At 26.0% G+C, this 24,042-nt stretch overlaps 2 protein-coding genes across 2 annotated transcripts; one reads left to right on the plus strand and one right to left on the minus strand.

Annotated features, from left to right (window-relative positions):
* Positions 1–1,996: 1,996 nt before the first annotated feature.
* Positions 1,997–6,058, minus strand: LOC122505009. Its single transcript, XM_043616413.1, has 2 exons — positions 5,874–6,058; positions 1,997–3,909 (listed from the first exon to the last, which is right to left on the minus strand). Exons 1-2 carry the CDS (start codon positions 6,030–6,032, stop codon positions 2,209–2,211), a joined length of 1,860 nt encoding a protein of 619 aa, XP_043472348.1. The 5' UTR covers positions 6,033–6,058; the 3' UTR covers positions 1,997–2,208.
* Positions 6,059–10,220: 4,162 nt separating this feature from the next.
* On the plus strand, positions 10,221–15,226 carry LOC122505007. Its single transcript, XM_043616405.1, has 5 exons — positions 10,221–10,357; positions 10,828–10,974; positions 11,062–12,300; positions 12,532–14,115; positions 14,242–15,226. Exons 2-5 carry the CDS (start codon positions 10,870–10,872, stop codon positions 14,776–14,778), a joined length of 3,465 nt encoding a protein of 1,154 aa, XP_043472340.1. The 5' UTR covers positions 10,221–10,357; positions 10,828–10,869; the 3' UTR covers positions 14,779–15,226.
* Positions 15,227–24,042: the final 8,816 nt, after the last annotated feature.

Genomic DNA, 24,042 nt, shown 5'->3' on the forward strand with positions numbered 1-24,042 from the left:
GTAAACAAATGGATTTTAAAATTGTCAAAGAACTTTTTCGAAAATTTTTAAAAATAATTGATTTAAAGAAGAATTTTAGTTACAATTCTTGAAAATAATAATTGAATTGATAATGATTTTATTACTCGGGCATTTTTAATTATTATAAAACATGAAGAAATCGATAACTCCAAGTCGAAGACTCGGAGTTATCGATATCTTCATGTAAAAAAAAATTATGATTTTAAGGTCTAAAATTCACTTAATCTAGTTTCAAACATAAATCAGGCTACTTTTTAATCATTTTCGTTCTAAGATGAAAACGGTTTCAGATTTTGTTTTCTCTAGGTGAGATTAGTTTTTTTTTTTTTGATAATTTTTTTTCACAGAAAGTTTGTTTGAAAATTAATTAAAATTCAGTCTTTATAAAATATTATGAATTATAAACCGAGTGATAATTTTTCCAACACAATTGATGAAAATTCAAGCAGGGAAGCTTCTCAAGTTACTTAATCAAAGAGATAAGTCTCACGCCAAAGAAAAAAAGAAGAATATGATCGTTCATTAAAAAAAGAAAAAAAAACACAGATTACAATGACCCTACATCTTCTCCTTCGTCGTCGTCGTCGTCTTCTTCTTGAGTCCTCTATGCTAATCACAATACCATATTGCATTCATAAAAGCCGCTGGGAAATCATCCATTCGTTGACCCCAGTCATAGGCCATTATAAACATTGTTACCATAGAGAAGAACGATGAAGCGCAAGCCGAAGTTCCGTTTATATACTAAGGACAGTTTCAATTCGCCTCTTGAATATAAGAAGAAAAAACCGCTAAAAACTCTCTTGTGCTCAACGAAGGATGCATCTAGCGCGAGGTCTTGATATAAACTCTCGCGTCCTTGCCATTTTCTTCAACCATCAGAGGAAACGCATCCTCTTGCCTCTCATTTTTGCTTCTCGTCGCTTGCATTCGAGTATCCGGCATATCGCATCCATTCGCAAAGGTCCATGTTAGTTTTAGAATCTCTTTCGACTATATAGATGAATTGGAGGAAGCAGAGAGACTGTAAAAAAGGGGAGAGGGAGGAGAGGCACTTGCAGAATCAGGATCGACACGGGCATGGAACCGTGCATGGAGATCAACGGGAACAGTAAACCGAGAGAAGCCTCGTCGACATCCTGTCTGAATTGCGACATTATTAAGAGAGGTGCATGCGCGCCGGAAGTTAAACTTGCGCAACTTTTAAGTCCATTGTCTTTAGGATTCCAAAGTGGAAGGTGAGTCGACCGGAATCTATACGCCAAAAGCAATTGACTCGCGATTCGTCCCTTCCGTCCTTACGGTATACCTAACTGATTATCTTTTTATAATATACAATCTACTGATTTATTAATAATTGAAAAAAATGTCACAATTTTTTTTCACATTTTTTATAACAAACGAAAAATTTTTAACAACATTATAACAACACAATTTAACTTCCAACATTTACTGGATGATGAATTTGAGTTTTTTTGTATCTCTTTTTTTTAATTTCATTCATTGTTTGCCTCGCTCTTTAAAAATGAGTCTCTTTTGTATATAAGCGAATGTCAATAATAAAAGTGTTGATTTTTTTTTGTTATGATGATGAGAAAAATAGTCTATTAGAATTAAAAAAAACGAAAGATTGAAAAGATAAATTAAAAAGTGGACTACGTATACATAGATCTGTATTATCTACCTGTGCCCTTTTTAAGATCTTGGGCCAAAACGATTGTAATTATTCTCTAAATCTAAATTAGTCTAAATTTAGACTAAATTTACGAGAAAGATTCATCAACTAAATGAATTAGTAATCTCCCTGAATCAGTTAAAAAAAATGATATAGAACCAAAAAGACAGTCTCTAAATCTAAATTATAGTCAAAAATTGTTAGCAAAACTATAACAGCTTCAGCGATTAGAACAAAATAATTTATAGTAAAACATAAATAATTCAGAGTTATAAAAAAATTTAATTTTGTTTTTCCACGATTTATCCTTGATTTTCAGACACAATTTTAACCTCATTCCTAATTTCTATAAAAAAATTCTATACACACTGAAAAAAATTTATTCGAAAAATTCAACTACCATTATGTATATAGTTGAGTGGAAAGAAGTTAAATTAATTTTTTTTATTACACTGAATAGATTATTTACAAAAATTTCAATAAAATTCTTTAAAAAACGAAATTATCTTTATTCAACGAAATATATCCCTAATCATGATCAATCGACTTGTGCAAAAGGAGCGAATTTTCGACCATCTCATGATGCTTTGAACTTCGACAATGAAGGCGATCAATGCAAGAGTGTATCCAATAGCCAAAGTGTGAAAAACCAGTGGAAGTAATTTTTCACCTGATATTTCCTCCGACCCAGAGGGATGATTAAGTTGCTTTTTTGTATCATTGTGTATCAATTTTGACAGTATGCCTGATTCTGAGGCTCGCAAAATTTTTTCGTTAAACTGATCAATGTATGGTGAATTACGTCTTGACATGAACGTTTGGAAGTAATATGATAAAGATTTCGGTAGTACCTTCATGTTCCATTTTTGTGTTCTTGATTCGAAATCTTTAACCGCTTCTTGAGAATCGCTTATTATGCAAGTCACATTTCCATACTTAGACAAGAAAGCCAGGCAGTTAAAATCCCTCCATTGATCAGGATACACAGTAGATTTTGTTCCTAATTTCTGAACCTCAGAGATAGGACTAATCAACAACATCTCTTTTACCAGTTGACTTGTCATATGTGTCAGGTCAGAATCAAGCAATTCTTTGAGTGTTGTTATTTCCGCCTGTGGTCGCCAATTGATGTCCAGAATTACTGAGTAAAAGTAGCTGGAGTATGCAATACAACAGATCATCAGCACGCCAAAAATTATTCTTTCTGGAGATTCTTCCGGCTCGTTGTCAGTTGACATTCCCAGTACAATTCGACTGACGTTAAAAGTTCGCCATGTTCTCCTTCTCAATTTTAACACGAGAGCTGTGATCCGAAGCAAAATAATTGCACCGACAGTGACACACATCATGGTAATTAATTCCTCGGACATTGTCAAAGTTTTAGTTGTTCTTGAATGTTTGGGAATTACAGCTTTCAAGCTACCAATACTAGTAATACGCATTCGAAGACTTTTTAAATGACTCTGATTGACTAAGATAACGTTTCTGGCATGTAAATCCATTTCCATTTTGTTTGCAGACAGAAGTGATCCATAAGCTCCAAAATCTTTGATTTTAAAAAATAATGTTTTCGTACGACAATTCATGTTTGTCGTTAAAAGATTAACAAATCTTCTGATTTTTTTCAGATTTTCTCCTTTTGGTAAAGAATTTTGATCAGTAGTGAAGCAAAATTTTAACATATACTTATGCAGGTTTCTCAGTTTGTTCGGGAACCATTGTACGTCATCTGTTAATTTCTGAGTGAAATAGGTTCCAGAAAAAGAATTCATCTGATGCAAAATCGATTGATTTAATTTGTCGGTTATCAAGAATCTTTGGTTGTCGTCTGGTTGCGTCATTACAGCAATATCGAGAAATTCATTCCGCCATAACCTTTTAATCAACTTTTTTATTGATAAAGAATTGTTGTGTGGAAATAGATTGATCATACATTTCGGATGTGAATATCCCATTGACAGACTATTCAGTTGTTCACCTACAGTTACTTCTTGAATCCTAGTTTCGTTTGGGTTGCCGCTGAGAAATAGAATAAACAATGTCGTTCTTCTGGGATTTTGTAGAGCCGACGAGTAGTTTGTCTCGATGAATTGATACCGAAAAGAAGACAAACTGATGCACAAGGTTGGAAAGTGCTTGCCAACTTCTCGAACGAGAGGATTTACTCTTGAACTTGGATAATTCATCATATGATCGCCAATGACAAACATTACCTGAGACAATAATTATATTCAATAATCAAAATAATAATAATAAATATATATAATATTTATTGTTTAAATCCACAGAACCTGACGTTTGTGTGCTGTTAATTAATATTAATAATATAATAATAAAATTAATATTAATAATATGCTGTTAATTTATATTAATATATATCGTTGTTTTAATGAATGATTATTGATAACAGATTTTACTGGAAAAATTAATACAAAATTTTCTAATAATGTAATTATGGCTTCTGAGAATATTTCGAACTTATTTAATCAAAAATAGAGTAAGCATTTAGAATTTAAAAATATTTATATTTGTATGTTTATTTTTATTAAATCATGAGGTTCCGTGGATGCTTTAATATCACAATTATTATTGCATCAACAACGTTTATATTAATTTTATATTTCATTTACTTATTGAATAATTAATTTAATAAATTAATAATAGCATTTTTTTATCAGTTATTATTATTAATCTTAGACTCCTTAACAGGGATTTTTTGGTAACCTAATCTAAACTACTTCATTGTCTAGATATTTTCTTACATTTTTTGGGTTTCTTTAATTACACAGCCACACAAAAAAAAAAAAGTTCTGATCTGGGGGTCTCACTATGTAGACTTTATGTTTTTTGGGTCGCTGAATCCGAATCCGAGGTCCATTTAACCCCATCAGATCAGGATTTTGACATAACCTCAAAAACCCAATATGGCGGACACATTTTTGAAAAGTTCATTGGATTCGCTTGAAATTCGTTACTCGGGGGTTTTTGGGGTCGCTGATTACGAATTTGAAGTCTGATTTCAAAAATTCAAAATGGCGGATCCACTATAGCGGACACATTTTTGAAAAATTCATCGGATTCGCTTGAAATTCGTTACTCTGGGGTTTTTGGGGTCGCTGATTACGAATTTGAAGTCAGATTTCAAAAATTCAAAATGGCGGATCCAATATCTCTGTGTCAGCCATATTGGATCCGCCATTTTGAATTTTGAAAAACCGACATCAGATTCGTAATCAGCGACCCCAAAAACCCCAGAGTAACGAATTTCAAGCGAATCCGATGAATTTTTCAAAAACGTGTCCGCCATTTTGAATTTTTGAAATCAGACTTCAAATTCGTAATCAGCGACCCCAAAAACCCCCGAGTAACGAATTTCAAGCGAATCCAATGAACTTTTCAAAAATGTGTCCGCCATATTGGGTTTTTGAGGTTATGTCAATATCCTGATCTGATGGGGTTAAATGGACCTCGGATTCGGATTCAGCGACCCAAAAAACATAAAGTCTACATAGTGAGACCCCCAGATCAGAACTTTTTTTTTTTTGTGTGGCTGTGTTATTTGATCACATTAACCCTCTGCTGTTACTATCGAACGTTATTTTCAAAATTCATCAGATTGGACACCTAGTGGGGACAGATTGGGGATAAGTTAGCAACGGAAGAGGGTTAACAAAATTTAAAAAAAAACATTTTCTTTCATATTGAAAATAAAGAGAATGCGTTGTGTTAAATTGATTTTGAATGAAATCAAACTTTATATCAACGAATCAAATTTGGAGTATTATAGCATCCCGGTTGCGGGCAGTAATGTATACTCTCTAAATCTGAATTAGCGAAATTCCACTAATTTCCCAGCGATAAGTATATCACTGATTCAATTAGCGTATATACGCTGTGAATTAGTGAAATTTCACTGATTAATTAGCGTATATAAGCTATTTGAATCAGTGATAATTATACTTATCGCTGGGAAATTAGTGGAATTTCGCTAATTCAGATTTAGAGAGTATTATCTAGATATGCGAAGGAGTCTAGGGTTAATATTATTATATTTATTACTATAATAATATAATTATAATTAGTTAATTTTTATCAAAGTAGAAGTATGTTTATAATTATTTAATTTAATTGTTGACAATTAATGATAATTGCATTTAACAAATAAATTCTAAATTACCTGATGTAATTTCGACTCTTTCTGCAGATAGTTTGTGAATCCTTTCAGGTAATCATGTTTTGGTGCGTCCCCCAGACTGCCTGTTCCGATTATTATTAAAAATACGTTGAACTTTACGAACTTCATATCAGCAATTTCTTTGAAACATATCATCAGCATTTAAATCATTATAATGAAATTGTAACTCTTCATCGTAATAGAAGGAAATTGAAAGCTGCAATAGAAACATTAGATTGACAACTTGAAACTGAACTTCGAAGTGTTAAAAAATTTTCCAAAGTGGAACTCTACTTGACTATCTATTCTTGTACGCGAGTAGTGATTTTTCATTATTTTACATAGATGGTATCGCTTTAATTGTAAACCAATTTTTTTTAAAAAATAACTTCCAAAGAAATCGATTTTTCACCTTTTTTGTTTCCTACGTTCTTGAAAATATCTATATATAAATTGTGCACAATACATTAGTATAGTTTCTTTATTCGAATTACTTTATTGACATTTTTTAGTTGTGGAAAACGTTTTTCAATTTTTTTAGTTTAATTTCTTTCAATTATTTAATTTATCTTTTAATAATAATTTATCCGTTAAATGAAAACATCTAATTTCTTATTTTATTAGTGCTAAATAAGATATTTATATAAAACTAGTAAATAATTTTGTTGGCTATCGTGAATAATATAATAAAAATTTCGATCAAATAATAAATTATTTTTGTTTGAAATAAATATTTTATGACTGTACGTAGAAAAATAAAAAAGGAATGAATATGAAAATAAAACCCGAATACACATAATTTTCATTGTGGACTAATTAAGTTTTAATCATTTAATTACTTAAAATAAAATGTTTGTTTTAATTAACTTTAATTAAATTATCAGTAAAAGAAATTACCTTAAAGCATATAATTATGTATTTTAAAATGTAGTTTAAAGCAGAAAATTCGATACTGTTCTTTATTGAAATTTTTCTCTCATGCTGTTAAATCGATTAATGCATAACAAGCAAATTTACGACCAATTCAAAATATCCAAGCGAAAAATTCCAAAGTTACAGAAGTCCAAAAAAATAAAAACAAATAGTTTCACTTATGACTAAAAAGTCATTGATTGGATTTTTTGTCCTGATTAAAAAGTCCAAATCAAAATATCCAAATGTAGGTAGGATATACATAAAGAAGTAAATAAATAGATAGGTAAATAATATTTTAATAATTAAAAAATTTTTTTTTAAATTTTCATTAATTTTAATAATTTTAGTTATTTTGTTAATACTTATTATTTTTAAATTATTTGTTTTAAATAATTTTTTTTTGAAAAATGAAAAAAATGTAAAGGTGAATATAAACGAAATAAATTTAAAAGACAACATTTTATTAAAATAAAATGAGAAGGATTTATTTTTTGTAAATATATCAAGGAAACATACATCATTTATATTAATTTTAAATTTGATTTTGATTTTGTAATTGATTAATTAATTTAATAAGGTAATAATAACATTTTTTATTAGTTATTATTATTATTCATTGACTCCTTAACAGGGATTTTATGCTACCCTAATCAATAATTTAAACTCTTTCATTGTCTACAGATATTTTTTTTTAGATTTTTTGGGTTTCTTGAATTATTAGGTAATAGTTAATAATAATAATTAGATTTAATAAATAAATTCTAAATTACCTGATTTAGATGCCTTTCGACTCTTTCTGTAGATAGTTTGTGAATCCTTTATTATAATATTATAATAAAATTGTTACTTTTTTTATCATAGAAGAAAATGAAAAATTGGAACAGAAACTAGAATGACAACTTGAAAGTGAACTTCTCAGTTCTAAAAAATTTTCCAAAGTGGAACTCTACTTTACGGTATCTATTCTTGTATGTCAGTAGTGATTTTTCATTATTTTACGTAGATGGTATCGCTTTTAATTGTAAACCAAGCTTTTTTGAAAATAACTTTCAGAGAAATTGATTTTTTACCTTTTTCGTTTCCTACGTCCTTGAAAACAGTGAAATGTAAATTGTGCGCTACATATTAGTTTGTAGTTTGTTCGAATTTTTAAGTTGTTGTAAGTGTTTTTTAATTGTTGAATTCATATGTTTTCAACTATATTCTAATTTAATTTCTTCCAATTATAATTTTATCTTCGAATAATAATTTTCCCTTGAATAATTCTATAGAAATTCTCGGGACTCTCCCAGAAAATTCCTGGGAATTTCTCGGAGATTTCCCGGGGGAACTTTTTCATCTGGGTATTTTTAATTTATTTAACATTGGTCCCGCAGTCCCTATGGACCATACATGGGTAACTAAATTAAAGAATATAAAATATAATATAAAATACAAAAACAAAATTGTATAGAAATTTCAATGGAAGAATAATGTCATGCTGCCGCATTTAACAATTATCGTTCAGGCATGTGTCGATATAGTGCTCAATGGTAGAAGTAAAATAGTTTAAAGAAGAAAAAAATAAGTCTAAATCTGGTTTCATTTTTAACCTTCGGAGAACACACCTCTTTTTTAGGTCATTTTTCAATGCTCAACCAATTTTGAACTGTTCATCTGCTTAACCTAAGAATTTTTTAAAAATATAGTTTAAACTCTGTAAAATAAGTCTGTGTACTTTAAAATCCTTATAAAAAATATTAAACAATAGATAAAAAGATTTTCGCAAAAAATCGTGGGGTCAAAATGACCCCATGTGTTCTCCGAGGGTTAAATACAATGAAATTAAAGGAAATTTAAATTATTTTAAGGATATATTTATTTAAAGTTCGTTTGAAATTCGATTATATTCAATAATTGTATTACAATTTCTTTTAATTTTTTTCAATTCTAAATAAAAACTCTTTAAAAATTCAATTACTTGCAGAATATTTAATTATTTTACTTAATTTTCGTATGTAACTTTATAAAGTTTTCAATTATTTTAAGAATTTTGAATTAAAATTCCTAGACAATTTAATTGTATACAAATATTTAAATACAATTAAAAAAAAAATCAATTAAATTTCTAATTTTTAACTAAATTTGAGAACAATAATCATAAATTTTTTTGGAATTTTTGTATAATTATTTAAAATCTTAAATTATTTCGAGAATTTTCAACTAAAATTTTATGAAAAGTCAATTATTTTCCGAAATTTTAATATTAATTTTTAAAATAATATGGATTGTTTTCTAAAATTTTTTTACTGCAATTTTTTTAAAGCTAAATTTCTTAAAATAAACTATATCAATCTTTTTAAAATTCACTAATCCTAATGAAAATTTTATTTATAACTCTTTCGTAATTAAATTATTTAAGGTGCAATTTAGATACTTAAATGCTGCATTTTATCAATTATTAAATTAAAATTTTTTGTAAAATCCTTTTATTTTGAAACTTTTAATGAAACTCTTCAATATAGTTAATTATTTTCAATAAAACTTCAAAAAAAAAAAAAATTCAATAAATAATGACAATTCTTTAATAAAATTATTTAAAAATTCAAATCAAATTCAATTTTTTAATAAATTGAATTACAATTTTTTTAGAAACCTAATTTTTTCAAAATTATGAATAAAATTCTTTAAAACTTAAATAATTTTTAGAATAAATATTTAATTATTAATTTCTTTCAAAGCAATTAAAATTTTTGAAAAATTGCAATTTAGAACCTTTTAAAATTTTATTTTATTATTATGTTTTTCAAAAATGTTTTTTGACACTAAAAACCAGAATATTTCCTGATATCCCTAACCAAATTCATTGTTCCTGATTCCTCTGACTTGTGCGGCAAACCTGTAATTAGTAAAAATAGAAAATTCATAAATAAATAAGAAGAATTCACTTGGAAATCGTTTGCAATGACGAATCTGACATTAAATTCTAGAAATTCAAAATGGAACATTCAATTTTTTGCACTTTCTATTATTACTACTTTTATTATTACTTTTTTCTATTATTATTACTTACTTTCTATTAATTTATCAGATTCGGTGATTTGTGGTGTAAATTTGATAAAATTTCAAAAATATTAATTGCCACGTTGGATTCGTCATTTTGAATTTAGTAAAACTGATGTACTAATTTGTATAATAAGTATCGAAATTTCTATTATACTTCGAAGTTTTAAAATAATGTAAATTAAAAATTTAATTCTAACATGTCTTTCACTTATGCTGTAATAATTTAATTGCATTAAAAATTTCATAAATTAAAATAGGTTAAATTTATTTAGAATAATTAGTGCAATACAACATTCAAGCGCTGATAATTTTGCTAGTATAATAATAAAGATAATTTAAAATTGCACATTTTTCGTGAAAACACGAAAAAGTTATCAAAAAAAGATAAATATTCTATTGCGCTTTACAATTTCTAACTACTGTCTTTTGCCACGTAGCATTAGAGTGAGTAATAACGGAAACATGTGAATAAAGATGACTAATTTCTGTAATTTTTAAAAGAAGCCCAATTTTTAGGTCATAAAAATGTAAGTATTTAATATTTTCTGGCTAATTCTTAGGGGTTTCAGATTTTTTGATTATCCAGATAGCACGTAATCTTTTAATTATATTATTAGCTTTAAAATTAAAGAATCTTTCAATCTATTATGTACTATGAAAAAATTAAAAATGAATGTATTATTAAAATAAAATACAGATTTTCCTTTAAAGAGAGTTTATATTAAAAATTAGTAAATGACAGGAAAACGTTTACCGTTAACGGACATAATAAAAATATTTGTTTTACTGATTCAAGCGAAATCACTAAAATTTTACATAAATGCAAATAGATACACAAAAGTGTCAAAAACACTCGCAATATTCTCGAAAGACTTTCATCAGAATTGCGCACGCACATTCATAGAATGACCAATGCTACTGCGCATGCGCAAACATTAGGTAAACGTTGCGCATGTCCAGAATGTATATATAATAAATAAATTAATATTCTTTTCAGTTCAGTACGCTTTAGTTTTCGATAAACCCAATCTAATTGAAGATGAAATTTAAAAAAAAGGTACTATATTTTTTTTTGTTTTTTATACAAATGAATAATTTCTGTTTATCTAAAGTGCAAAATTATCAAGATGCTAAACAAACGGAGGTAGGTTGTAAAAAATATGAACAATTTCTTTGAATTGGTAAATAAAGAAAATGGTAAGTAAACATCTAATAAAACAATTTTTTGCAGAACGAACTTCTCAATAGCGAAGATCCTTTTTGTATAATTGGAAAGTTATACAATGACTCGACTGTTACGGACACATTTTTTGAGAATCTAGTTATAAAAAAATTGTTTATCATAATAGCAGATGATATGAACGACGGGATAATGTTAGCTGATTTCTTGAGTACCGGAAATAGAGTTAAATTTGATTTGGAAGATCTTTTTGAGAATGAAGTATTTCGACAAAATAAAATACAAGAACATTTTTATTTGTACAAATCGAAATTAAAAGATGTACATATATTTGTCTATCCTACAAACACACCGAATGAACTATTAATAGACTACTTAGCAAAGAAAACTATAGAATCGGCACAATATTTAAAAGTTGCACTTATATGTAAAAATGATAATAACACTGAAATTTTGAATTCTATGTTTTTGATTGCATCAAAAATTTTTCAACTTGACATTGAACGACATCGTTGCGAAATGGAATACAACATTATTTTTCTCCCATTAAATATAAATGATTCTACAGAATGTACACTTGGAGTGAAAATAATAAAAGATTACTATATACATAGTTTTAGAAGATTTCAGACTGCAAATAGTAATGCTTTTGATACGATTGAACGCAAAGAAATTTTCAGAAGTTTGAGTAAACAGGAGCAATTAGAATATCTTGTCATAAAACCTCTTCTTGATGATGAAGACCATGTTAACAATACATGTTCAAATTCTCCAAGTATTTTAGAAAATGATTATCTATTACAAGAGAGCAAATTAATTAAACTTCGTAGTTTCTTAAAACCAGAGACCAATGTCATAAATAAAGAATGTTTTGACAAAATAGTAAGAAGTGAAACATTCTTCATATCGGATTTGAACTTTTTGCCGGATTGGTTGATTTTTGCAAACAAAAATGCTTTAATGATAATTGCCAATAGAGACAATGAATCGATGGATGAATTAAAAGAAAATCTTTGTTACAATGAAGAGATTTTAAAAATTTTTAAAGTTATTTGTTTTGTCAGTAACATTTTTGACAATCATATGATATGGTACAATTATTTGAAACAAATTTTACCTTACTTTTTAAAACAGGAAAAAGTATTGTCTTCCAATTTAAATGTGTGCTCTGAAAATGATAGGAATACTAAAGAAATTCAAATATCGAATGAATTAATATTGCAAAACAATATTGAATCAAAATTGAGGGACTTTTATTCTGGCGAAAAAGAACAGATTAGTAAACTAAAGGTAATACTTAATAAAATTTCTTATTCAAATAAATTAATTCCGAAATGAATTCAATAATATTTCTTAATAGTTCAGATTTAGTATGACAAAAAAATAAAATATTATAATCTTAGCACTAGTTTTGATGTTAAAATAAAATTTCTTTCTTTTGTCGAAGAGATAATTAATTTGTATTTAAAAAATTATAAATATTAGAACACAATTGCATACTTAACAAAACATTTTTTACAGAAATTTCTATTTCCACATTCAACAATAACAAGGGAATATAATTGCGAATTTATGAAACTTTATAAAATATTTCAAACAATCAAAATTTTTGGCGAAGATATAAATATAAAAAAACTATTTCTCGTAATAGCAGAAGATATGAATGATGGCATAGAGTTAGCTGATTTTATGAGCAATAACACAAGAGTCCATGGTTCAGAGAAATTAAAAGAGAAAGATTCGAAACTACATACAATGATAATGAAAAATTATTATTTGTATTACAATAAAGATGCATCCACATACATTTTAGTTTATCCTAGAAATGTAACGGATCATTTGTTAGCGACATACATGACAAAAAGGACTATAGAATTGGCAAAAGAATTAAAAATTGCACTCACATGTCAGAAAGAAATCAACAAATTCTCTTTGGAATCTATGTTGCTAATTGCGTCAGAAATATTAGAATTAGATATCGATAATTACTTTACAAATAATAAAAATGGAATTATTATTTTACCATCAAACATTAAGGAGGATTTTTCATATGAAACAATGAGGAGTGAATTTATTGAAAATTATTCTGAAAAATTTGAAAAATATGAAAAAGAGACGAATTTAAAAACATGGTTTGAGGAGAGTAACTTTAAAAATTTACATATTAAAGAGCAATTGGAATATCTTATACTGAAATATCTTTATGAAAATTCCTTCAATAACGTGTTACTAATTTCTTCTTACACAATGATATACCCTATTCATGTACATAATTTCCTACCAATAGAATCGAATATTATTACTATTCGATATTTCAATTCCTTCAACTATGCTATTCCGAATAGATGTTTACATGAAATTTTTCTCCTCATTAATGGAAAGTATGCCAAACAAAACTCACCATCAAATATAACATCTTTAACAGGTCTATTAACTTTTCCAACTTGGATAACCAAAGTGAAGCAAGGAATGTGTATAAACAAAAATAAAAATGATAAACTCATTACAAAATTTATAATCAATCTTTGTAACAGCCCAAATCAAATAGAAATTGTCGAGATGATTTGTCTTATGAGATACATAGAAGATCATGATCCAAATCTTGAATTAAAATTATTTAGTCTTTTACAACACTATATAATAAATTATTATTGTAATACTGAAAGAAATTGGTTTTTAGAAATTGAATCAATGTACATGGATCGAATTAAGCATATAGGTAAAAATATACTGTTAAAAAGATTACCAAAATTTTATGCGGAAATATTAAAAACTCACGAAAACAAGCAGTCTATCATGAAAGAAGCTTATAACCTAGTGTTCAATTTTATTAATTTCGAAATTGAAAATACATGTAATTCAATAAATAATGGAACCTACAAACTGCAATTAAGAGGATATATCCTTAAGTTTAGTGAAATGCTGTACACGCAGTATTGTCCTGGAAAAGTCACAATTTTAGAAATGTTTGCTTGGAATAAAATTATCATTGATGACGATCTAGATAGTAATGAACTGCAACAACTCATTTTAATTGCACCAACTTGGGAAATTATTTCAAATAGAACCATTCGCTTAGATGGTGCTCCTGGACAAAGTATTTGGGTAAGTTGACAAAAGTTTTTTTCTAAATTATGATAGTATTTTGTCTATAGTATTTTTACAGTATAGTTCGATAGTAATTTTAGAAAAAATTTCTTATAATGATGGATAATAACAAAAACTTTTCAGAAGCCGAAAACATTTTCTGATCGCATTTATGGTTTACACGGTTCACCTGGAGAACCTGGAGGATCATTTTATGGATACGTTCATGATATTATTAATGCAGAAAATTTATGTATTGTTAGTAATGGAGGTGAAGGAAGTGACGGACAAGATGGCTACGATTTGGTATGGTCATTTGAAAATATTGCTTACCAAGATACATATGGAGAAAATGTTGAAGGTAAAGGAGGAAAAGGTGGAATTTCTGGTTATATTACAATTTTTCCAGTTAACATAACTGATTTGAAAATAAAGTGGAAGAATGCTTCCGGTAATTACGGCAGATCTGGTAAAGTTATAAGAGTAGAAATGGATTATAATCATAATCAACAAATGATTATAGATAGGGAAAACACTTGCCAAATAGCAGATAGAAAAATGAAAAATCAACAAAGTATTAATTCTTCTTATGTACTAAATGCTGATATTCTTGAAAATAATTTCCGTACAAGTGCATATAATTATCAAGTATATACTTCAATTATGAACGGAGGAAATTGAATATGTAAATTTTTACAAAAAATTCAGTATCCGCGAAATGATATAATATTCGGACCATTTCGCTTTGTTCAGGAATTGTTTGATTTAGAAAACTATTACTCATTGAAATATTCCAACTCTTATTTGAAATTAAAAATATATCTATATTAAAAATCCGTAGGAATTGTAAAACTTTTTATCTAGTACATACATATAAAACATGATTTTTTTGCGACCGAGAGCGTGCAAATTCCACCGACAAATTTTGAACCGAAAAAATATATTTTTCGTGATTTACTTTGTAATTTTAATTTAATTTATCTTGAATTTAAATTAAATTTCGCTTTTTAATTGTAAGTTTAATTTTGCTTTTAAATTGTAAGTTTTGATTTACTTTCCTCTTGTATAACATTAACTGAGAAAGAAATATGAAATATTAATAAACTATTAAAAACAATATTAAAAATAACCTCTGTCAAGTTTCATCTTATTTCAAGAATCTCCTTAAAAGAAAAAATTAGTGATTGTAGTAATTAGTAAAAGAAAACTACTAACTAGCAGAACATATTTACTAATCAGTACAAGAAAACTCTATAATTAATATTAAAAATAACTTATTAGTAGAGAAAACTACTAATTTGGTTAGTAAGATTAATTAAATATTATACTTTGATTAAATTAGAGAGTGGAGTAAAAATTAATTACATAAAGAAACGGATATTAATAATTAAAATCAAGAAATTAATAGTATAATTGCTTAATAAATAAAATTAAACAAAATAATCAATTTATTACTAAACATATTTTTAATTATAGTTCTAATTTATTTTTATTTAATTGAAATTAATTAATAAACGTAAATAATAAGAAAAGATAAATTAAAGGAAAAAAATCGGTGGTACATTTAAAGAATTTATAAAATTAAGAATTAATACTAATATTTATTGACTATTTATATTTATCACTACTTATTGACAAAAATAACTTTGATCAATTATCATTTTTAATTTTTTCGTAAATCATTTATTTCTATTGCAATAAATAATAAATTTTGAATAAATAGGAATTTTTTTAAAAAAATATATCATCATTTACATTCGACCCATTTTTAATTAAAAAAGCAGAAAAAAACCAACTTTTTAAGCTCTTACGCTGCTACTATGCATAATTAATGAAGATATTCATTAACTACTCCATATATTTTCTAAAAATTTTTTGTTTCTTTTTAGCGATTTCCCTTATACTAAAAGTGACGTTATGAGGAATGAATCCGCTCCTCCTCCTGCCATCTTTAATACATGATTTATGTTGCAGTTGAACATGAAAAATATGTAAACAAAGAGATCAAAAGATCAGGTAATTTACATTAATTTACATTTATTTCATATATATGTATTTATATACGTGTGAGTTTCATGGAATTTCGGTGCAACTTTAATTTTGAGAGAGAGAAAGAGAATTAAAATTCAGATTAGATGAGATAATGTCTATAATAAATAGTGAGAAAGGTGATCTGTTTTTGTTTTTTTTTTATATATATTCTTTGGAAGCAGAGCGTGAATTTAAAATAAAAAAATATCCTCTTTTTTATTACATTTTTCTTTCGAAACATTTCTGTTTTCTTTTTGGTGAGAAAACTCTTAAAATTGGAGGAAAAAAAAATTCCTGACACTTGACACGTGACTAAATATTTGAATTTCCATTGTTTCGAAAGAAGGAGAAATTTAGGAAATGAAGATACTTTAATTTTACCCACGGTTAACGAGAGTCATTTAGTATTATTTATTGTAGATAAACTAATTTTTTAGAATTAATTAACCCAATTTCCGAATTAAAGAAAAGTATGTACATAATATTATTTAATTAGTAGAAAAAACTGGTAACTATTAGAAGAATACTACTAATTAACAAAAGAAATTTATTAATTTATTAAACAAAACTATGAAATTACCACGAATTCTAAAAAGAAAAACATTAAATTTTTTCTATTTTTGACAATAATTTATTTTAAAAAACTTAATTTTACTGAAGAACTGACATAAAGTTATTACTTATAAATAATTTATTGAAGTATTTTTTTGAAAAACTTTAATTTCAATTCTGTTGAAATCAGTTTCAATTTAAAAAATTTTAACGCAATTATTTGAAAGAGAATTTAACTATCTTAAACATTAAAATTCTTTCCAGAAATTCAATTATTTTCAAAAAAAATTTAAAAATTCTCGTCAACATTTTAATTATTTTTATAAATAGCAAAATTCTTCGCCGAAATTCAATTATATTTAGGAATTTTTGTAATTTTATTCAATTATTTTCAGAGAATAGAAAAAAAATTGTCGTCAACATTTCAATTAACTTTATAATTAAATAGCAAAATTTTTCGACAAAATTCAATTATATTCAGGAATTTTAATAAAATTCATTGCAAAATTCAAATTTTTTCATAAATATTAGTATTCGTCACAAGAATTTAATAATTTTTAAATTAAAAACTATTTTAATAAAATTTCTCAAAAGAATTCAATTATTTAAAAACAATTTTGACAAAGTTCTAAACGAATATTCAATTATCTTCTAAAATAATAAAAATTTCACAGGAATTCAATTATTCAAAAAATTTTTTTAAATTCTCGTCAACATTTTAATTATTTTTATAAATAGCAAAATTCTTCGCCAAAATTAAATCATATTCAGGAATTTTTATAAAATTCATTGTAAAATTCAATTATTTTCATAAATAAAAATATTCATCACAAGAATTAAATTTTTTTTTAAATTAATAAAATTAAATGATTTTCAATATTCTACTATTTTAATAAAATTTCTCAAAAGAATTCAATTATTTAAGGGGTTAAACCACTCTAGAGCGTCAAAAAGAGGTTCTAATTTCAACATTTTTTTTAAAGAAAAGTTTAAAAGTAATGAAAAATATGTTTATATATCTCTATCAGGTACACTTTAAAGAGAAAAAAATATACTTTATAAATTTTTTTTGTTTAAAAACAGCAGATGTACATGTACGTGATGGAAACCCTTTGTAAAAAGAATTCCTTCGCGGCCGGAAAGGTTTTTTGTACAATTTTCATCCTAGAACAGAAAACAAATTTTTTTCTATTTTTACATCTCAAAAGCTAGAGAAAGACGTAGGGGATTTTTTTTATGTTGCATATTCTTTTAGTTATAAACAATTTAGTGCCTATTTTTTTCAGTCAAAAACTCAGTTTTTCCATAAAATGTTCACCATTTTTGCAAAAATGGATTTAAAAAAAATCCCCTACGTCTTTCTCCAGCTTTTGAGATGTAAAAATAGAAAAAAAATTGTTTTCTGCTCTAGGATGAAAATTGTACCAAAAACCTTTCCGGCCGCGAAGGAATTCTTTTTAAAAAGGGTTTCCACCACGTACATGTACAGCTGCTGTTTTTAAACAAAAAAAATTTATAAAGTATATTTTTTTTTCTTTAAAGTGTACCTGATAGAGATATGTAAACATATTTTTCATTACTTTTAAACTTTTCTTTTAAAAAAATGTTGAAATTAGAACCTCTTTCTGACGCTCTAGAGTGGTTTAACCCCTTAAAAATAATTTTGACAAAGTTCTAAACGAATATTCAATTATCTTCTAAAATAATGAAAATTTCACAGGAATTCAATTCTCGTCAACATTTTAATTATTTTTATAAATAGCAAAATTCTTCGCCGAAATTCATTTATATTCAGGAATTTTTATAATTTTATTCATTGTAAAATTCAATTATTTTCATAAATAACAATATTCATCACAAGAATTCAATTATTTTTAAAAGTAATAAAATTCAATTATTTTCAAAAATTTTTCTTAATTCAATGATTTTCAATATTCTACTATTTTAATAAAATTTCTCAAAAGAATTCAATTATTTAAAAACAATTTTGACATAGTTCTACACGAATATTCAATTATTATCTTCTAAAATAATGAAAAATTTCAGAGGAATTCAATTATTTTTAATACAATTTTAATAAAATTTGGAAAAGTTACTAATAATTGGAATTTCTAGAAATAATTGAATTTTGTAAAGGTTTCAAATTAAAATCTTTGAAAATTTGAATTTTTCATGCCTATTTTTAATTAAAAATTCTATGGAACTAATTTTTTTCAAAAAGTTTAATGGAACTTTTTTGAAATTATTTCAAGTTTTTATTTTTTAATGTATGTTTAATTGAAGAATTTCCGAATAATCGAAATTTTGTAAAACTGAATTGTAAACAAATGAATTTGAAAATACTTAAAAAGAACTTTATCATAAATTATTAGAATTTTATTTAAAAATTTTAGAAAATAATAACTAAATTGTATTGATGAATATAATTTTTAAAAAGTTACAGTAACAATATTTTTTATTATAATATAAAATAATGATTTTATCACTCGGTTATCTTTAATTATTGTAAAACATGCCTCGAAACATGCAGAAATGGATCACTTCGAGTCGAAGACTCAGAGTGATCCATTTCTTCATGTTTTATAATAATTCTATTCATATTCTTTCAAGTTATTGAGTTTCAAAAGTTTTGAATTTAAAAGTTTTGAAATCTTTTTTCCTATGAAAAAATAATAATGATTAAAAAAGAAGTTAAATTATTGATATTTTCTAATAATTTTACAATCAAAGAAATTTGTAAATAAGTGCGATAGAACATTTTTTTGAGTATCTAATCATTTTTAAAGTGGATCAGAATATTTTTTATTGTCAGGAAAAAAGTCAAAATTTTGTCTGGAAATCAGGGAAAAGTCAGGGAATAGAAAATTTAATTTTTGTGGCAACCTTGTGATTGAAAAAAATTAATGATTGTGCCCGTATATATAAGAGGAAAAAAATGCTGCTTTTAAAAGAAGAAATTTGTTTAACATAATTAGGAAGCAAAATGGTCATGAAATTCGAACGTTTTACATATTTGGCTCAAGATTATAAAATTACTTTAATTAAACAAAAGTATTTAAAATTATTTCTGTATTTGAATTATAAGTATATAGTTTCTCAGTGCAGAGGCTATATAAGAGTTTCACTTTCTGTAAAGTGATTTTTTTTTTATTGTTGTCGAAACATAAAGCACAAGGAGTGATCTTTGTTCGATGGTCTCATGAAAAACTCAATGCATTTACTCAATGCTTAAACCATTTGAGGTTATATAATTTGAAATATTCATTTATGCGACCACGCCTCGGTAGTATAGCTCAGTAGGCTTCGTTTCTTGCTGAGTCCTCTACTTCATTAGTAAACGAAATTTACATCCGCCAGGGGAATGCCACTTCAAAAGAGGTGTCTGCTACACTTTATCACTCAAACTATCCAATGATGATCGCCACTTATCAACATATGTCCCAATCGCATAAATTTTATAATCCTTTCCATAAGCTATCCAAAACCTATCGACAAATTCCATCAACTATTTTTTTTGTATTCCATTTATTTTATTTTAATCAAAAATGTGTCATCAGACAAAATCATCATCAAATCTTTATAAATAAATACTAATAATAGTAAAATAAATACTGTACGATAAATACTAGAACCCTAATAATAATAAATTCCAGATTTTTGTAAAAAGTAAATATTACTAATTAAATATAAATCATAACGGATGTAATTATACACTATATTAACTAAGACATCATAAAAATAATAAAAAGAGGATAAAAAAATTAATCCAGTTTAGAAAGATCTTTGCCAATGAGAGAGGACTAAGTTTCAGATTATATGAAGATTCGTCTAATCGATATAAAAGATCAGCCTCATTGTCTTGAGAGATGAGTCGAGAGGAGATAAGAGGATCTTAAACCCCCTCATGAAGTTATCTTGATCTTTCTGAATATGCATGCTCGGATTTAATAACACATCATCCATAGATTCTCAACTTCTTTGAGACGGCCAGAAGAGGAGGTTAAAGTTCATCAACTTCAACTCTGCATATAATTCTCCTAATGATTTTTTTTAAATTCCAAAACTCATTATAATTGACTATAAATATGAACTTCTTAAAAGCAACACATTTATTAATCTCATCAAAAAGTGACAAAATTCTTCTCTCTTCACATATTGCCTCAATATTGCCTTTGATTTAAAACCCACTTCTTCTAATTTGACAATTATTTTTGTAGTGATTTCACTTCTTTCAAATGCTACAAAAAATTTTTCACAAAAATAATCATGTTCAGATGGACATTTTGACGAAAATCAGTTATTTGTTTATTGCCGGAAGAGTTTTGGTGAGATTAACATAAATTTCTTGAATAATAAAAGTGAGAGAGAATGATATGAGAGAGGGGGGGGGGGGGGAGAGATGAAAAGATCGAAAAGTCAACGTGGGAAGAGGAACCAAACCGTGAATGCCAGGCATGCCGCCATGTCGTGTTGAAGATTAATGGTGCTTTAATAACGTTAATTGAAGCCCTTGGAAGAATCGATCCGGCGCGGATCGGTCCGTATCGCTTCAAGATACCGATCGATCTTGTGATAAATAATCAGCAACACTGCAGGCGACCGATCCAACGCCTGTGCCCTTCTTCCATCAAGAGCATACTCCACCAAGGAATAAACTTTAATCATCTTTAATTTGTTCTTGTCGCTTTATGTCCCACTATTCTTCTGTGTCCTCAAAAACAAATTTCAGCACGAATGGAAAAAAAATGCATAAAAAATCTAGAGGAATTATAAATCAACAACCTCTGTTGCTATCTGGTCCTCATTATGTTCTGATTGCAATCGAATTGACATACGTTCCAATGAGAAAGAACTTTGCACCCAGTGCCTATACATTTTGATAATTTAATTTTTTAGCTACACACCCAATTCATTAGGATAAAAATTGTCTACTTGATATTTTTTCAAATTTCTAAGCAAAAACAATTGAATCGAATCGAAGGGAAAGAAATAAAATCACTATTTAGCACAATATTCACAAAAATACACTATTGATATGTACTTTTCGTATTTTTAATAATTTTTTATTGATTATTAGGGTCCCGAGCTGGATTCAATATTCACCAATACCTGCAATAATAAAAAAGCACTTTTTATATAAATGTTAAATCACTATTTGATTTTTCTGATTTACTATTCAAATTCAAATTTCGCGCCATTATAACTCTTTGAATTGACGCCCAGATGGCATCAAAGTTCTCTCACAAACGAGATCAAGTGGCCGGAGTATAAGTATCAGTGATTCTTTAAGATTCTATTACATTCCCAGGGCTCGAACCAGTGAAAGTATTTAAAAATACGGACTTTACGGACCAAAAATGAAAAATTACGGACCAATTAATGACAAAAATATAACCAGGCTGAGTCAAATAAGAGAACATTTTACTTAAAACTATATAAATTAAATTTTTCATAACTATAAAACATAAAGATATCGATAACTCCGAGTCTTCGACTTGGAGTTATCGATTTCTTCATGTTTTATAATAATTAAAGATGACCGAGTAATAAAATATTTATCAATTCGATTATTATTTTCAAGAATTTTTAACTAAAATTCTTCTTTAAAACAATTATTTTGAATAATTTTCGAAAAAGTTCTTTGACATTTTTTAAATTCATTTAAAAAGATTCATTTAATATTGAATTTTACGAAATTTCAATTATTCGTAAATTCTTCAATTAAATATAATATTACAAAATAAAAACTTCAAATAATATAAAAAATCCGCAATTATTAAACTTTCTTAAAAAAATTAATTTCAAAATTCAAATATTTCTAAAAATTCACGCTATATTGCTATTAAATAATAATCTAAAATTTTAATTGAAATTCATTTTTAAATCAATTTTTATTACAAAATTCTACTACAATTCAATTATTTAACTACAAAAATAAATAATTTATTGAATAATTCAATGTTTCTTAAAATTCAATTATCATCAATTATATCAAAAACATTTTTAAATAATTGAATTTTCTCGGTGAATATTAATAAAATTTTTAAGAATAATTACATTTTTCTAGGAATTTGATTAAAATTGTGTTAAAAATAATTTAAATTCAGCAATGAGTTTTATTATTTATGAAAATAATTGAATCCCTAAAGAAGAATTTTGTTATTTCTTAACAATATTTAATTTTTGCGAAGAATATTATTACTCTTGAAAATAATTGAATTTCTGCAATAATTTGTAACTTTTCCAAAATTAATTTTTTTTCGTATTTTTAACAAAAATTCTTCTTTATAAGCATTATTTTAATTATTTTTAATAACATTTGAAACAGTTCTTTGAGAATTTTCAAATTCATTTGTTTAGAATTCAATTTGACAAAATTTCAATTATTCGTACATTCTTCAATTAAATATGTATTAGAAAATAAAAACTTGAAATAATTTTTTTAAAAAATCCGCCATTAAAATTTCTGAAAAAATTAATTCCACATAATTGTTAAAAATATGAAAAATTCAGACTTTCAAAGATTTTATTTTAAAAACCTTTTCAAAATTCAATTATTTATAAAATTTCACGCTATATTGCTTTAATATTCAATTATTATCTAAAATTTTATCTGAAATTCATTTTTAAATTACTTTTTACCACAAAATTCTACTACAATTAAATTATTTAACTACAAAAATAAATAATTTATTGAATAATTGAATGTTTCTTAAAATTCAATTCCCATAAAGAATTTTATCAAAAATTTTTTAAATAATTGGATTCTTTTGACGAATTTTTGAAAATAATTACATTTTTCGATGAATTCGATTATAATTGCATTAAAAATAATTGAAATTTTGCAATGAGATTTATTATTTGTAAAAATAATTAAATTTCTAAAAAGAATTTTATTATTTACGAAAATAATTGAATCCCTGTAAAATTTTAATACTTAAGAAAATAATTGAATTGTTGTGAATTAATTTAAAAAAAATTTGTAAATAATTAAATTCCTGTGACATTTTTATTATTTTATGAAAACAATGAAATGTGTTTTTTCCTTTGACTTTTAACCTAAGATTGTTATTTTTTCTAACCTAATGCTGAACTATTTTTAAGTTCAAAAAAAATTTATTACATTTTAAAATTAAATAAAGGAATAAATAAATTGTTTCTCCATAGTAAACTGCGTTATTAATATATTTTTATGATTAAAACGATTAAATTTTTTTCATGAATTTCGAAAAGGGCTCAACTCTGACAACTATAATATCAATTTTTTCCAACTTTTTGTTATCATGGACAATTATTTTATCTTTTTCTCATATAACAAAGCACCTAGTTACTAATAAAAAAAGGTGGACATTTTTATTTAAA

Source organism: Leptopilina heterotoma, unplaced genomic scaffold, assembly GCF_015476425.1.
Source record: "Leptopilina heterotoma isolate Lh14 unplaced genomic scaffold, ASM1547642v1 Lhet_33, whole genome shotgun sequence".
In the NCBI taxonomy this organism is placed as follows: domain Eukaryota; kingdom Metazoa; phylum Arthropoda; class Insecta; order Hymenoptera; family Figitidae; genus Leptopilina; species Leptopilina heterotoma.